The 17636-nt window shown below is 45.1% G+C and overlaps 1 protein-coding gene across 3 annotated transcripts in view; it reads left to right on the top strand.

Moving 5' to 3' along the window:
- Ptprg (protein tyrosine phosphatase receptor type G) overlaps positions 1–17636 on the top strand; it is a 712009-nt gene that overhangs the window by 561930 nt on the left and 132443 nt on the right. For all 3 annotated transcript variants that reach the window (XM_046452932.2, XM_046452933.2, XM_046452931.2), the window contains exon 7: positions 11756–11913. In XM_046452932.2, coding sequence (XP_046308888.1) covers positions 11756–11913 — 158 coding nt within the window. The remainder of the gene's footprint in view (positions 1–11755; positions 11914–17636) is intronic.

The raw sequence follows: 17636 nt of genomic DNA, 5'->3' as shown, positions 1-17636 counted from the left end.
ATTCCTGATCTGAACTAATGGTACAGTCCGCACAAACCGCTTAACCTCTGTGTGCTTTGCCCGCTGTAATCATAGTGCAACCTTAACGGCTTATCCTGGGGATTTCTCTTCTTTTGCTATCCAGGGAAAGAGCAAACAAAACAAGAAAGTGGGTGAAAAGAAGAAGCAGCCCCCCAGGTGCCCTATAAACAGGTCTGTCCATCCCAGCAGTACACAGTGAGATAAGCATTCTCAGTTCCGTTGTGTCAATGGGTGAACTGAGATTTCAGGGAGATGAGCTCATTTCCCTCAGCTCTTGCAATGTAGCCACGATTTGGATCCAGTTCTTTTTTTTTTTTTTAGGACTTGGAGATGTATTATTTTCTTTCTCCTCTGCTACGCCAGCATCGACTGGCTTCCAGGTTATTGTCAAAATCACTTAATTCTTGTGCATCTTAGGTCTCCTTTGTGAATTAACTCATTGACTGGTGTCAAAAGTGAACTGAAAGAATGCACGCATCATGTCCGGGGTGGTCACCAGAACCTGGTCGGGGAGAGTGGGGAAGACCCTGGAACTGCTCCGTGGGGATAGTGGGGTTGTGTCCATGTAGGACTTCATGTCATTTAAATGTCATGTTCATTTCCTTAGTTGTTGACAAGACGGTGACCTTCGTGTGCTTTCTCTTTGGAAATATTGATGCCAACCTATATTTTATTCACACACCAAGTCTCATATGAAAATGCCACACTTGGTCAATGGAAACCATTAATAAAGTCGGGGAACCTCGATGTCCTTAAAATTAGCACAGTGGATTATGTCATGACTTGGACTGTACTTCTGGGCACTTGAATTTGGCTATCTGATTTTTTTTTTTTTTTTTTGGTACCAGGGTTTGAACCCAGGGGTGCTTAACCACTGAGCCACATCCCAGCCCTTTTTATATTTTGTTTAGAGATAGGATCTTGCTGAGTTGCTTAGGGCCTTAGCGTCCCGAGTGGCTGGAATTATGGGTGTGCACCATCGCACTGGCCAAGGATTTGATTTGTCAGGAGGGCTTGCTCTCCCCAAGACCCTTGCCTAGACCCCATAACCACACTAGTTATTTGTGCCTCTGGAAATTTTCTCCAGACTGTAGCTGTGGAGAAGGTGAGAATAGTGTTTCAATTCACTGCACACTGGTGGAGACCTTCTTAGAAGCAAAAGCAAGTTCTAGGCCTCTCCCTCCACATATAGTTTGCCCTATGGGTGCTCAAATGACATTTCTTTCTTCTTTATATTATTATTATTATTATTATTATTATTATTATTATTATTATTATTATTATTTTGATACTAGAAATTGAGCTGAGGGGCACTTAACCACTGAGCATGCCCATCCCCAGCCCTATTTTGTATTTTATTTAGAGACAGGGTCTCACTGAGTTGCTTAGGGCCTTGCTAAGTTGCTGAGGCTGGCTTTGAACTCACGATCCTCCTGCTTCAGCCTCCCAAACCAGGGGACTTACAGGCCTGCACTACTGTGTCTGACTTCAAATGATATTTCTGGTTGCTGCCTGCTCTTTGTATAGAAGCAGGGATCAACAAATTTTCTCTGAAAGGGGACTGATAGCAAATATTTTAGACTTTGCCAGCTGTATATTTCTCTTTTTTTCCCAACAACTCTGTGTTTCTAGTCCCAAAGCAGCCAGACGATACATAAACAGGCATGGCTATGTTCCAATAAAACTTAATTTACAAAAATGGGCACGAGGCCAAATCTGGCCCACAAGCCATAGTTTGCCTGCTTTTGACTTAAGAGTTTCTTAGCACTTTGGTTCCATTCATTTCTTTCAGCTCTTATAAAGGACCTGCTCTATAAAGCACTGTGCTGGGTGTCAGTCAGGAGATGTGCTCCTACTATATGTCGTAGAGCCCCGGCCTGGTAAAAGACCGCTATTAACCATTTCCACAGACTACAAATTAAGCCTGGGTCTGTTCAGCTGTGACCTTGAGGGAGTTCTCAGCACCCCCTGAGAAGATTACAACCTGTTCCCTAAGTTATGAGACCTCAGGTAGAGAAAGGCCAGGGCAGGGCCTGGCACCCAGTTCCTGCACCAGAAGTATAAACTGGGCAAAGGAAAACTGCTGTGTATTCCACTGTGTGGGATAGAGTCTTGGGATCCAGGCCAGTGGAGGGTAAACTGAGGCTGGAGAATCCAGTCTTTTTTTTTTTTTTTTCTTTTTTTTTTGGTGTGTGGTGTGGGGGGCATGTACCAGGGATTGAACTCAGAAGCACTCTACCACTGAGCCACATGCCCAGCCTATTTTTGTATTTTATTTAGAGATAGGGTCTCACTGAGTTGCTTAGGGCCTTGCTAAATTGCTGAGGCTGGTTTTGAACTCTCAGTCCTCCTGCCTCAGCCTCTTGAGTTGCTGGGTTTACAGATGTGCACCACCATACCCGTCTTGGAAAACCTAGTCTTTATCAACAGATGAGAGTCAATGTGTCTGCCTGCTCCTGGGAGCATCTTTCATCACAGTCACATAGGACAAGCTCTGGACCCAACTTCTTCTAGACTTATAAAGACAATGAGACCTTAGGTCATTAATCCTTTTGAATCCTATCCTTATATGATTCTCATCTGTCCTTGCAAGTCTTTCTCTTCGCAATTCTAAAATCGGGATGCATCTTTGAGTTGCTATCAAGTCATTGTTTAACAAGCAACACGTAACTTTTATCGATGAATTTTGAAATAGCGAACCATCTTGTGACTAGTGTTGACTTAGATACTGAAGAAATGGAGGATCTTGGATTTGGGGTTATTTTAAATGCACCAACTGCTACTATGTGCATTTTTCCCCCTCTCTTATGTCGGTTTGGTACCTCCTTTGTTCTGGGAACAGAGTATTTTAGCTGCTAGGTATACACAGAGGCCTTGGCCCTGGTGCAGTAATTGGGCTGTTGGAGTAGACAGTAAACAAGTTAATGGAAGCAGCAAAAGAAATGAATGGAGTAGGTGGATGTAGGTAATTGACAGCAGAGGGGACATCCCTCGGGTGGATGTTCAGGCAGTGGTGAGCAGAGACCCAGATGCTAAGATGTCACCCATGAGATGGTGGGAGGGAGAGCCCTGCAGGCAGAGAGAGCAAGTGGGCAGCCAGGGGGAGACGGGGAGAGACCCTGCACAGAGGTAGATAGGACCTCAGGGCCATGGTGAGGAGTTTAGATTTCATCCTAAATGAACTGAGAAGGCTCTGCAAGACTTTAAGTCGAGCAGTGACAAGATTCATTTTCTGTTTTTTTTTGTTTTGTTTTGTTTTTTTAAGTTCTAAGTCTTCACTGAGCTGATCATGTTTACATCTTCTGCAGATGAGCCACCAAGAGCCCAGGGGTCTAAAGTGAGGCACTAGAAAGAGCCCAGGGCTGGGCATTGGAGACCCAGAATCCCTCCTCAGGCCGCTGTGTGGTTTCGGGGCAGTCTCTTTCCCTCTCTAACCTCATTTCCTTTGTTTCTAAAATGAATTAGAACCAGTATCCTTTGAGGACACCAAAGTCCTAGTCTCTCCTGACTCTATTTATTCCCTAATCCCTTTGACATCCTCCACTTCTCTGTGACTTTTGGGGGATTTCCCGAGTGACACCTGGTCATGACCTAGGCCTGGTACCTGTTCCTGGTACCATGGAGCCTTATAGAAGCCTGCTCCTTGAACACGGGACAGCCCCATTTTCCCTCCCATCTCATGCTCCTTAGGAAACACGCTCTGATAATGAGCAACCAGTTACACAGACTGGACATTGTTGCTTGTATGTAGATCATAAATTCCCTCCTCCTAGGCTCCCCTGGGGAGGCCCCTACCCATCTTAATTATGATCTCCTATTTTCCAGCCTCCCCCAGTGCCACAATCCTAACCCCAGGTTCTGGTCCTCAGGCCCTTGTGTCCGTATTTCCTGCTTCCCGTCTATGCCTGGCCTGCCCTCCTGTCGCCAGCTGTCAGCCCAGGACTGCCCCAGATCACACAGTGCGTGCGGGGCAGGTCTAGACTCAGCCCAGAGCTGCCGACCCGTGTGTAGTGTATCCCCACCCCCATTCCAAGACCTTTTCACAGTTTTTAGCCAAATTATCAATTATACTTACCCAGCTGGTGATTAGCATCCTTGAACCTGTTCAATTGGGGGTTTGAGACTATTTCTTCTCTCTTTCCTCTGGCTTGTGGCTGCCTAGCCACACACCAGGAGGAGCGAGCTCTGTGCACTGGCCTTTCTCTGCCTGTTTTCCCAGGTGGCTACAGGTCTCTTGCTTCCCCACTGTAGCCAGGATTTAAACCAGAAGAAAAGTGACATTCACATACCAAGATGTTACCAGCAGCAAAGGTGCATGAATCCTGACCCCAGCCATGAATGGAAGAGGCAGAGCCAAGAGCCAGTGCAAAGGCCCTGGGGTAGTACACTCATGGAACCCAGAGGCCAAGTTGGCTGTACCTAAGAATCAGAAAGGAGATGTGGATGAGCCTGAATGACCTTAAGCCTTTAAGGAAAAATAAATTGCTTTTTCTTAAAAACAAAAAATCCACACATAAAAAGCAGGGGCCAAGGAGGAGACATTGATTAAACTAAACAACCCTTGTGCTAAAAACAGAAGCTTGGCCTCCAATGCCGTTTCCCGAAATTGAGAGTGATGTTCATTTTCTCCACTTGGAGTGCCCATATTCTGTCCAAGTCCCTTCCAGGGTACTACGTTGATGACCGTGTATGCATGCGTATTGGGGGTCTTTACACATTCTTCATGACCCTGCAGGTTCCTCTGTATGTCGACTGTGCACCGCGTTTTATAAAGAGCCTTCTCTTTGCCTATTGCAACCAAAGCATTGAGAATATTAAGTTATTAACACATTGGGAAAAAAATGCAATCAATCAGATGATTATCATCTAATGTTTTAATGATCACATTTTTAATCCAATTACGCATGTTTGAATCTTTCAAATTTTCTTTAATTAAAAATTGCCTCCTGGCACTGCTCTCAGAAAGAAGATTGAACAGAATCAGCCAGATAGAATTTAATGTGGAAAGGAAACTGCGGAGATAGCAGGGCTGCGCTGGGTGGAAGGGTTGACCAACGACGTTGAAGCCCTCGGACGGAATTTCCTAATTGATAAGAAAAATTTAATCATCTTCAGATAGACCCCGTTTGCATTCAAATAAGGTATTCCTTTGCCAAATAAACCTCCCCTGGCTGATTATTCACATTGTCGTTCAAAATGCTTAAAAATGAAAGAAGGAGTTGGGTGAGTCGCAGACTACTTCATACAGTGTGTATTTAATATAAAAGCCATGCATTATTCATCCTCATAATTTGAATAACTTTGAATTTAGCGTCCCGTTCCTCATCTTTTCCTTTGATGAACAATTAATTATTAAAATATAATATTGTCTGCATACAGCACCCAGGATCCTCGAACGTGTGGAAGATGAGATTCATTCCTTTTCAATTCTTTTATCTAGGAATGCACAGTACCTGCTAATTATGGCATAATGCATGAATGGTGATATAAGTAGAGTGTTTCAAATATTTTTCTCAACTGGTAAGTGGCTGGAATAGGCATGTTTGGAATTCGAATTGCTAATTAGGATTGGGGGAGGAATGCTCTCATCTGGATGGATATGGCCTTTTGTAATGGGAATTATTTACTTATTTACTCGCCTGGGTGCTGGGGATTGAATCCAGCTCTGTACCACTTAGCCCCAACCCCAGCTTTTTTATATATTTTATTTAGAGACAGGGTCTCCCTCTGAGTTGCTGATGCTGGCCTTGAACTTGGAATCCTCCTGCCTCAGCCTCCCGAGCTGCTGGGATTATGGGTGTGCACCACCACACCCAGCATAACAGGATTTATTTAATAAGCACATATGTACATGTACTCTCTGCCAGGTACTCTCCTAATGTCTCCTAACTTATTTAATAGAACTTCCCTAGGAGGTGGGTATTGCCATCCCATTTGACAGGTGAAGAAAAAAGTTACAGAGAAGTTTGATAACTTATTGTAGGTCAGACAGTTTAAAAAAAAAAGTATTTTAGTTGTAGATAGACACAATAACTTTTATTCATTCATTCATTCATTTTTATGTGATGCTGAGGATCGAACCCAGTGCCTCACACATGCTCGGCAAATGCTCTACCATTGAGCCTCCCCAGCCCTATAGGTCAGACCTTTAAGTGGACTGGTCAGGATTTGGATCCACGGGGCTTGGCTCTAACATTTCTGTTTTGTAATGTCTACATTTATGACGATGATCTTCCTTAAGCATTGAAAGGTTGTTCCTCCTCCTTCCCTGGGCCTGTCCTCAGAGGTCTCCGTCTTGGGTCCAGGTAGTTGAGCAGACTTCATGGGCAGTACTGGGAATTCAGGGCTCCCATTTCAGAAGCTGCCCCTAATGTAGAGTGAGGCCCTCTGTGCACCCCAGAAGGCTGAGCAGGACTTGGACTTTTCAGAAAGATCACCACTACACACCGACGTCCTGCTTGCACTCAGAAAAACCAAGGAGCAGAAACACCTCAAGAGTTAATTCTGTAATCTTAGTATATTGTTCTCAAAACACATGATCATTTAATGACCACAGAGCCTAGACATGTGGCCCTCCTTCCCTTGCCCCCAAGACTGGCTGTGGCTTATCAAGGTGACCTTTGAACATGTGACACTCCTTCCTACTACATTCAGGTGGAAGTAGGTATGGGCCTGAAGCCCAGATCCATTCCACAGCTTATTTTTATATGGCTCTGAGCTAAGAATTATTTTGTTTTGTTTTGTTTTGTTTTTGGTACCAAAGAATGAACTCGGGGGTGCTTAACCACTGAGCCCCATCCCCAGCCCTATTTTGTATTTTATTCAGAGACAGGATCTCGCTGAGTTGCTTAGTGCCTCGCTGTTGCTGAGGCTGGCTTTGAACTCTCGATCCTCCAAGTCTCAGCCTCCTGAGCCACTGGAAAAGAATAGTTTTTACATTTATGCCCTAGTTAAATGAAATGCTATTTCCTCCAAAAGAATTCTATTCTTCTTCTTAAGGGGACATGTATTTTGAAGATTGCCCTCAGTTGTTATTAGCGTTTTGAATATTGTTAATATTATAGAAGTGGGTTAGTTATGTAAGTACCTACACAACGTCTTTGATTTTTGCCTCTTGCCTGCAAAGCCTAAAATATTTACTATGTGATGCTTTACAGAAAATGTTTGCTAATCCCTGGTTTAAAACAGAGCGAATCAGCTTGTGATTCATCTGGGCTTGTTCTCAGGCGCGCGCTTGCCTTCACAAATCAGGGCTTACAGCGAGCCAGGCACTGTGTTAAGCCCCTTACATCAATTAGCTCCTTAATTGGCACAGCCACCCTAAGGGATACATGTTCTCATCATTGCCATTTTTACAGATCGAAGAAGCAGCTCAGAGACGTTAAGGCCTTTGCCTAAAGTCACACAGCTGTTAAATATCAGTTGGTTCCAAAACTCTTGCTAGAGATTTAGCATAGAAAACTCCCACCAGGCCTGCTGAGGCCGATGGAGAATATAGCAGACACAGTGTGTGTGCACTAGTTATGCAGTTGTTAAAAAATACATACTCACAAAGCAAGCAAGGAAGTACAGGGCAAGACCTCGGCGGATAAGAGGAAGAGTAATTATACATAATTAGGATAGGAATGAGGTCAGGATGGTGGCTAGACTCCACGTGCAGCTCTGGGTGACATGGGTCGCTGGTCCGGGTGTTTCAGGTCCTCAGTGGTTTCCGTAAAGCAAGAATTCCATTCAAGTCTGCATTCTTGAATTTCTGACATTGGGTCTGTTAGTTCCCCCTGGTCTTTTATTCCCAGCTCCAAAGTTAAAAGAATTTGACTAAATTGGTGCTTTTCAAAGTGTCCCTGGGTCCCCAACTCAGCCTCAGCCATGGTGGCTGTGCCCTGAGCTCTTAGAAGTGCTGGACTTCCAAGTGTGGGCTCCCTGGGGCAGCCCAAGCCTTTTTGTGAATCACAGAGTTCTAAAATCCGTACCAGCAATGGTGGTGGTGTGAAGAAGCATTGAAGCCAAGCCCTCTTCTTCTGTCCCCCAGTCTGGGTCTCCCATCCTGTCACTCATCCAACTGAGGTTTTTTTTTGGTCAGGGGGGTGGTGGGGGTAACCAGGCATTGGAACCCAGGGTCGGTTAACCACTGAGCCGCATCTCCACCATTTATATATATATTATTAGAGACAGGATCTCCCTGAGTTGCTTAGGGCCTCGCTGAATTGCTGAGGCTGGCTTTGAACTCACAATCCTCCTGCCTCAGCCTCCTGAGCCACTGGGATTGCAGGCACAAGCCATGGTGCCCGGGTCTGATTGCACTCTAAATGAGTGGAAGCCTGTACCTTGCCTCTAGAGCCCTTGGATTGGTCAAGGACAGAGAAGCCCTCCTGCATTCACACAGGGGTCTCACTTCCTGTTTCCTGCCCAGTGAAGGAACATTATTTGCAAGTCTGATCCTGCTGTACCCTTGTTCCCCTTTGAAAGGGAGTCTCCCCTGCTGATGTGCCTGGTGTTTCCGCTTTAACTTTTGATACTCTTCAACCTGGTGGCCTCCTGGAGGGGGGTGTGGTCCTGGGAGCTCTGCTGCAAGGGCCCCCCAGCCCCCTCCTCTGCAGGGGTTGTCTGCTGCTTCTGGAGGGCTCACCAGGGCTTCTAGATCTGGCCCTGGGGGAAAACACCTCAGATTGTTCTGCTCCTTTGGTTTGGAGCCACGGACCCTAAGGCAGATTTGTGTCCTGCAGTGTGACACCAGCTTCATCTGCCACCAGGGAGATGGGAAGGTTGCAGGTGTGCACTCGTGGTGCCAAGCCCCCTGCACCCTCTGAGTGCTTCAGGATTCCTGTTGGCTATTTACACAGCCCTGGAAGTGCAGAGGCTTTAGCTAAGGCCAGAATATTTTCTTCTCCCAGCCAAGCCAGTCCCAGCCAAGCCATGTGCACTCCTGGAGATTCCCCCCTCATTAGGCTGCTGGTTCCAGGGTTAAATTAAAGCCCAGCCTTGCCAGTGGGTAGAGGCACAGTGCCACTGTTTGCAACCTTTGATCCAACAGAAACTGGTGTGGTCGTCCTGATTGTGGGCCCTGTGATTTGAAGACTTTTGCATCTTTTAGTTGATACTTAATTTTTCCTTTAAAAAAAAATGTAGCAAAAACCTCTACGAGAATCAGCTTTGGTTTTGAAGGTTTGTGAATCACAGCTATTACTACTCCACTGCTCACATGTGACCATGGGCCTCATTATGTCACTTTTCTGTGCCCTAAAGCCCACATCTGGAAAGTTGGAGAGCATAGTGATGTGGATTATGAAGGTCAGGGATTGCAAACATAAATACCTGGTTTTGGGCTCTGTGAATTGGGAATGATCCTAGGACAAACTTGGTGAAGTTATACTGAATATCAAATAAGTTAAAATGTAAAAAGCTTTTACAGTGGGACCTGGCTCATGTAGAACGTGCTGTTTAAAGCCACATGTGGTGGCACATACCTGTGATCCCAGTGGCTCTGGAGATGGAGGCAGGAGGATCGCAAGTTTAAAGCCAGCCTCAGGAAAAGTGAGTGAGGCCCTAAGCAACTCAGCAAGACCCTGTCACTAAATAAAATATAAAAAGGGCTGGGGATGTGGCTCAGTGATTGAGTGCCCCTGGGTTCAGTCCCCAGTACCAAAAAGAGAAAGTACTGTTTAAATGTTTGCGGCCAGTAAATAGAATCATGCCTTAGCACATATAGTAAAGTGCAAATCAACCTTAAGTCTTGTCCTGTCCAGCTCATCTCTTTCAAAGGGGAATTACAGTCGTTCTGATAGAGTCGATTTCTATTGGGGTTTTTGCATCATCCTCCAGTTACATAGACATCTTTAGCCTCGGGATGCATTGGGCCAGATACCTGTGCTGACTCATCTGCATGAAAGATGGAAGATGAGGGAGAGGTATGAAGCTTGGAAAAAAATATTCCAATAGGCACAGGTACTTCTGTGAGGTCCCCCAGGAGTGTCCTGGGAGCTATAGTAGAAGCTGTTTAGGAGCCAAGGCAAAGCATTAGCAGGACTCTAATAGTCTTAATGCATTTTTAACAGGAATGAAGACAGAGTCACAGATTTAAATTTAGGACTCCATCTCCAGAGATCCAAGTAGGAACTAGAATTTTCTCTGAGTTGTGAAGGAAGCTGGATGATCTATTGAGCCTGCTTGGGAGAATTATAAGATAGTGCCCAATCTTTATTAGACGATTCCTATCTGCCTCGGGGCCTTTGCACATATTGTTCCCACTGTCTAAAATACTCTCCTTCACTTTTCGATTTTCTTCCAATTAACTTTATTTAGCTCCTTTAATCAGATCAGTGCAGTCCTGGGTGTTGAAATACCTGGCTTGTATCCCAACTGTGCTTCTTAATTGCTCTGTGACTTTGGCTAGATACTAATCCAGACTCTACTTTATTTTCTCATAGAGTTTTTATGAGGCGTCATTGCTGGGTCTCACCTTAAGTGTCATTCTCTTTGCAAATTAAAACTGTACTGAGATTTCATCTCACTCCAGTCAGAATGCCAATTATCAAGAATACAAATAACAATAAAAATTGGTGAGGGGGCTGGGATTGTGGCTCAGGGGTAGAGCGCTCGCCTAGCACATGGAGAGCCCTGGGTTTGATCCTCAGCACCACAAAAAAATAAATGAATGGAATGAAGGTATTGTGTCCAACTACAACTGAAAAATACATATTTTTTAAAAAAATGTTGGTGAGGATGTGGGGAAAAGGTTCACTCATGCATTCTTGGTGGGACTGCAAACTAATGCTACCACTCTAGAAAGCAGTATGGAGATTCCTCAGCAAACTTGGAATGGAACCACGATTTGATCCAGTTGTCCCACACTTCAGTATCTACCCAAAGGACTTAAAATCAGCATATTATAGTGATGCTACCAACTCAATTCACAGTAGCTAAGCTATGGAACCAAGCTAGGTGCCCTTCAGTGGATGAGTGGATAAAGAAAATCTGGTATATATACACAAGGGAATATTACTCAACCATAACGAAGAATGAATTGATGGCATTTGCCGGAAAATGGGTGGAACTGGAGACTATCATGCTGTGTGAAATAAGCCAATCCCTAAAAACCCAAAGGCCAGATGTTCTCTCTGATTTGTGGATGCTGACTCACAATAAGGGGAGGGGAGGGAAAAATGGAAGTTCACTGGATGAGACAAAGGAGAATGAAGGGAAGGGAGGGGGATGTGAATGGGAAAGACAGTGGAGTGAATGGGACAGAACTTTCCTATGTTCATATGTGAACACACGACCAGGGAAACTCCACATCATGCCCAACCACAAGAATGGGAAGTTAGACTGCATGTATGTAGATATGTCAAAATGCACTTTACTGCCATGTGTATCTAAAAAGAACAAATAAATTTTACAAAAAATGTCATTTCTTTGGTTAAGGTGAAGGTATATTTGTAATCAGGAAGCAGCCTATCTCTGGGATCCTCGTTTTTAACTTCAGAGCTGTGCCTTGGTCAGGCCTCACTTGACTTGGGCAGCCTCAGGTGCAGTGGTAATGAACTGAGGCCAGCTGCCTTGGTGTCTGAGGCCCCCGGCTGACCCCGGAACCAGTGCTTCTCAGGGCTGGTGACGGACATGGCGCCAACCAGCCGGGGGCGTGGCTACCTTTGTGGGGGGGTGGCGCCAACCAGCGGGGGGCGTGGCCACCTTTGTGGCATGGCGGCTCTCACCATCTCCTGCCTCTTTCCCACAGAGAAGGAGACCTTCCTGGACCCCTTTGTCCTGCGAGACCTTCTGCCGGCATCCCTGGGCAGTTACTACCGCTACACGGGCTCCCTGACCACCCCGCCCTGTAGCGAGATCGTGGAGTGGATCGTCTTCCGGAAGCCCGTCCCCATCTCTTACCACCAGGTGGGTGTCCGCCCCAGGGTCCTGGTTCACCTCTCCTGTACCCACGTGGCCGCCTGACATCCTTGCATGTCACCAGTCAGGACTTTTTTATTTTCTTGTTTCTTTGCTTTTCATTGATTTTTTTCATTATTTCAGACAGACTTGTTTTTGAAACCAAGGAAAGTCAAATGTAAAATATGGTTTCTTGGCTGCCAATGAAGGGAGCTTGGGAAGAAAGATGGCCGGCCTGAGATCTGGAAAGATGCAGTTACCATCATCCAGGATGATCTCTGGTTTGGATTTGGTACCGGGGATTGAACTCAGTGGCACTCGACCTCTGAGCCCCATCCTCAGCCCCATTTTGCATTTTATTTAGAGACAGGGTCTCACTGAGTTGCTGAGGGCCTTGCTTTTGTTGAGGCTGGCTTTGAAATCATGATCCTCCTGCCTCAGCCTCCCGAGCGGCTGGGATAACAGGCGTGGGCCACCGCGCCTGGCCTACAATATGTTTTTCCTGAGCCTCTTTTAAATTTTTTGCGTATGTTAATCCAATTAAACTTCATGAACAACAGCCTTATGCAGAGGATCCTCTTTGCACCTCATTGTTTAGAGGAGACTTTGCAGACATGCCTTGGGTCACACAGCTGGTAACCCAGCCATGGTTTCCCCAAGCTCTGACCACTGAGCTCAGAGAGATGAAAATACCAAATACATAAAGAAATGGAATAAAACTTCCTTGACTAAGTGCTTTCTGAATGCCTTGGACATCAGTAAGCACTTTACATATTTCAACTTAGCCTGTAGCAAAGCAGCACTGAGAGATGGACCCCACTCACGTGGCACACAAGGTCATGGAGGTACAGGAAAGGTCAGGTGACATGCTCGAGGAGTTACAGTTAATGAATGAAAAAGCCAGAAGCCAGGCTTGGCTTTGTTGGATTCCAGAACCCCCAATGTTTCTGACCTCTGTCCTGTCCTGCCTCCCTCTGACTGTGATTAGCACACATCTCACAGGAAGGGAGGGTTAGGCTGAGTCGCCAACTGCAGGTGAAAATGGATGAAATAGAAATGGGGTTGGGGCATTGCCCGGAGAATGGGAGCCACAGGCAGAGAGAAGGGCCTTTAAATTACCTCATCAGGATTAATAGATAGAAGGTGAGAATTCTTAGAAAGCACATGTTGTCAAAAATTCAATATGCACCAAGATAGAAAAAGAGTGGGATTTCTTGTGCATAATTCTGGAAAACAGAGCTAGGAACAATGGGTGGGATTTGGAAAAAAGTGAGTTGGACTTTAAGTAACCAGGACTGTCTAAAAATGGAAAGTTCTTATCAGTGCCCTCCATAGAAATGAGTCCCTCATCCTCACCCTGTCAACTTTGCAGATAAGAATAGGGACATTGTGGAGAGGAGGGGGAAATTCTGGAATTCTGCAATAATACCAGTCAAGCAGCGACAGACACAGGCAGCAAGATCCCTTGCAGCCTGGCTGGTACTGGGGACGGTCTAAAGATTCTCCTAGCCAGGGCAGAGGGCAGGGAAGATGTAATGGGAGACAGAGGGTTGGGCAGGATTCTGTTTGGGCCTTTTTTTTTTTTTTGGAGAAACTACAACTTAAAGTAACTCAAATAAGAAAGAGTTAATGAAACACTAGGAAAGCCATTCTGAGATGAAGCCAATTGGGTCTCATCCTGAGCAAGACCATAATCACAAGGTGAAACTCGAGGTTCTGTCTTACAAGGACCACAAGGTGTGTGTGTCTCTCTCTCTCTCTCTCTTTTTTTTTTTTTTTTTGGTACCAGGGATTGAACCCAAGGGGCACTTAACCACTGAGCCACATCCCCAGCCCTTTTTATTTTTTATATGAGACAGGGTCTTGCTAAGTTGCTAGGGGTCACTGGGAATTACAGGCCTAGTTCAAGGGCCTCTTAAACCTTGGAGTTTCCAATGCAATTTTGTGATTCATTCTTTACTTTTGCAAAATTCAGGTCCCTGTTTCTGAGTTTGTTCTCTCTCTCTCTCTCTCTCTTTTTTTTTTTTTTGTGGAGCGGGGCGGGTACCAGGGATTGAACTCAGGGCCGCTTGACCACTGAGCCACATCCCCAGCCCTATTTTGTATTTTCTTGGAGACAGGGTCTCGCTGAGTTGCTCAGGTCCTCACTAAGTTGCTGAGGCTGGCTTTGAACTCTCGATCCTCCTGTCTCAGCCTCCTGAGCTGCTGGGATGATAGGCATGCACCAGCATGCCTGGGCCAGCTTGTTCTCTTTTGATTCCATGGGCCACTGTGATTGCCCTAGTGTCAGTTGACCTTTAAACTCAAGGTTTAGCAGCTACTAACTCCTTTGGGTCTATGTGAAGCATTTAAGAAGATGATGGCCAACCAACTAGTGGGCTGGCCTTGGGTCCTGTGACCATCCTTCAATAAGTCATCCGGGTTACCAGATAGTGTCCCAAGACATCTAGCATGGCTATTCCAGGGATGAATGAGGCAGGTTCTCTAGCTGAAAATGGGGACAGGAGAGTTCTTTACCTTCCCAATGAAATTAGGTGGTATGGCGCCCATTCCTTTGTCCTTTCTGCCATTGGAGGTCCTTTGCACTTTGAGAGTTGTTGTCATTTTCATTTCTCTCTGATGAGAAAGGAAGGCCTGGCAATTTGGCTTCCAAACAGGATCTTCCAACCATAGGGAGATAATGAAACAAGAAAAACAAGTTTTCTTCCTAATGGTAAAGCCATCCTTGTTTTACTTAGAAAATAAATGAATAAATAAGATTACAGTGCAATATTTGCTTCTGCAAGGTTGAAAGAAAAGAATTTTTTTTAAGAGAGAGAGAGAATTTTTTAATATTTATTTTTTAGTATTTGGCGGACACAACATCTTTGTTTGTATGTGGTGCTGAGGATCAAACCCGGGCCGCACGCATGCCAGGCGAGCGCGCTACCGCTTGAGCCACATCCCCAGCCCAAGAAAAGAATTTTTAAAAAATATTTTCTTTGTTGCCAATGGACCTTTATGTATTTATATGTGATGTCGAGGATCGACCCCAGTGCCTCACACATGCTAGACAAGTGCTCTACCACTGAGCCACCCCCGTAGCCCCAGGAAGAATTTTTTTTAAGGGATCCTTTTTAAAAGGATAAAAAAAAAAATCTTCAAAGATTTCAAGGCTTGAGATAAGGAAGTTAAAGAAATGCAGTTTGGCACTTGCCTAGCCTGTGCAAAGTCCTGGTTTAATCCCTAGGTTGCAAAGAAAGAAAAAAATGAAGGAAGGAAAGATGTATTGAAGAAAAGAATCAGTGAAGGAGAGAGAGAAGATTTAGCTACTTTTTTGATAAGAGTTGAGGTAAAGGATGAGGTTTAAAAAACAAAAAGTTGAGGTGAAGGGTTCCTTGACAAGACAGAATTGGAGAGCATTAACACATGCTATCGTAGATATTGAACAGGGGCAAACTTAAGGCACAGTTTGGGGCTTGGCCGCCTGGTTAAGTATTCATCAGTTAGAAGCATTTTGGCATCTGGTAGCTGGAGCTCGAAAAAAGCTCTTTGTTAATACCTGTTTACCCCTCCATCCACCTCCACCACCGTGATACTCAAGGGGGAGACATATTGGAATTTTCTTTGCCTTCCAATACATGACTTCTCTAAGGCATGCTGTTTCAAGGAAACAAAAGAAATAAATTAGTCATATTTTCTTTCCAATTTTTTTGGGGGGAGTGAACTCGAGGGCCCTCAACCATGAGCCACTGCCCCAGCCTTATTTGGTATTTTATTTAGAGACAGGGTCTCACTGAGTTGCTGAGGGCCTTGCTTTTGCTGAGGCTGGCTTGGAACTTGCGATCCTCCTGCCTCAGCCTCCTGAGCCGCTGGGATTACAGGCATGCACCACTGCGCCCAGTTCCAATTTCTTTACTGCAAAATATCCTAATTTAGCCTCATCAGGTACTACCTCAAGCATCCCTGTTTCTCTCCCAAGAGTTGAGATACCTGTGTTCACGTGGCCTAACTGCTGGCTACCTTCAACGAGGTCCCAGCTGTGCCAGCCCTTGGACAGGGAAGCATTAGCCATCCACATATATGGCTTCAGGCCTTCCCACCCTGACGTGGCCGGTATTCTTTCTGAAGTTTAGCACAGAATGTTCATTTCAGAAAGGCAAACGGCCAATTCAGAGAAGTCAAGTAGTTAAGAATTCCCTGTCTGCTTCCATCAGAAAGAAAACATCCCTAGACCTTCATTCCTCTGTTCCCCTAAAGCCTCAGTCCCTTCTCTTCTGTCTCTTTTATCCCCGGGGGGTGCCTGCAAGTAATCGAGATGAGAGTGAGCGCCCCTTAAGATACAGTACTTGCACAGGCTGGTGACACCTATGACGTGACTTTCTTTGAAGCCTTGCAGAGTATACATGAGCAGCCACTTATCTGTCCTCTTTCATTCTTTTTTGTGAGTCAAGTTGGACACTTAAATCAGCTCTAGTCAGTGAATTTTGCCTCTCTGGCTTGTGGGATGATCTAGTCAGAAATTACAGGATTGTCAAGGGAATCCCAAAGTGGCTTGGCTGGCCAGTGGACAGCATGGGCTAATATGGCCACACTAACCATCAGCTGTAAATACCAGGATGAAATCATGCTGTGACCTTGGCACCCAACCAAAATGGTAGCACCCTCAGTGTTGGTATGGGAGGTCAAAGGACCAGGACAAGCACCTGAGTCTTGTGGTATCAGTCAGAGAAGAGGATTGTCTTGGAGTCCAGTGTACTAGGATTTGTTTGATTCTAGAACAGGGGTTCTCAAAGGATGGCTCTTGGCACGTTGGCAGCCTTCCCAATGCATCCTACCTAGGGCTGGGCTATTGCTTCTGTAGGAAATGTGACATGGTCTGTAATCTCCTCCAGCATGGATTTTAAGTGCTGTTTCTGGGTGCTATCAAAGCGGTAGTAAGAAATCTGAACATATCTAATTTGTTTGCCCTTGAATCTTTGATTTTTCTTTCCCCCTAATGGTAAGCTGAACTAGATAGGAAAGGTTTATTTACATGACCCCTTTTAAACCAGTTATCTCTGTCATAAGAGTAAAGATGTTTTCAACAAACTGCCTGACTCTCATTCCTGGACCTGATCTTTGGCCAAATGACTCAACTTCTCCACTATCCCATGCCTCATTTTTCTTATCTACAAAATGGTGAAGTGGAGGCATTAGAAAGATCAAATAGGCCAGGCATAGCAGCACACACCTGTCATCCCAGCAGCCTAGGAGGCTGAGGCAGGAGGATTGGGAGTTCAAAGCCAGCCTCAGCAACTTGGTGAGGTCCTGAGCAACTCGGTGAGACCCTGTCTCCAAATAAAATATTAAAAAGGGCTGGGTATATGGCTCTGTGGTTAAGTGCCCCAGGTTCAATCCCTGGTACAAAAAAAAAAAAGAAAAAGAAAAGAAAAGAAAGATCAAATGTTGACGTGTACATAAAATACAAGTGCTTGGATCCAGAGGATGTATCTGGAAAATAATTAGGTGAATTTTGTGTTTTGTTACTGTTTTTAAATGATCCCCATGCCTGTCGGGCAGCCTGGCTCAGTAGAAGTAAAGCAAACCACATAATTTTATTTCCTCTAAGAGTCACGTTGAAAAAAATATAGACAACAAGTGAAATTAATTTTTAATAATATATCCCAAATATTAATATTTCAGTGTAGGGGCTGGGGATGTGGCTCAAGCGGTAGCGCGCTCGCCTAGCATGCGTGCGGCCCGGGTTCGAT

Source organism: Marmota monax, unplaced genomic scaffold, assembly GCF_021218885.2.
Source record: "Marmota monax isolate L192 unplaced genomic scaffold, Marmota_monax_Labrador192_F-V1.1 WCK01_AAM20220418_F8-fsc00042, whole genome shotgun sequence".
In the NCBI taxonomy this organism is placed as follows: Eukaryota; Metazoa; Chordata; class Mammalia; order Rodentia; family Sciuridae; genus Marmota; species Marmota monax.
Note: the sequence above shows the minus strand (reverse complement) of the source record. Positions and strands in the feature narration are given on the sequence as shown.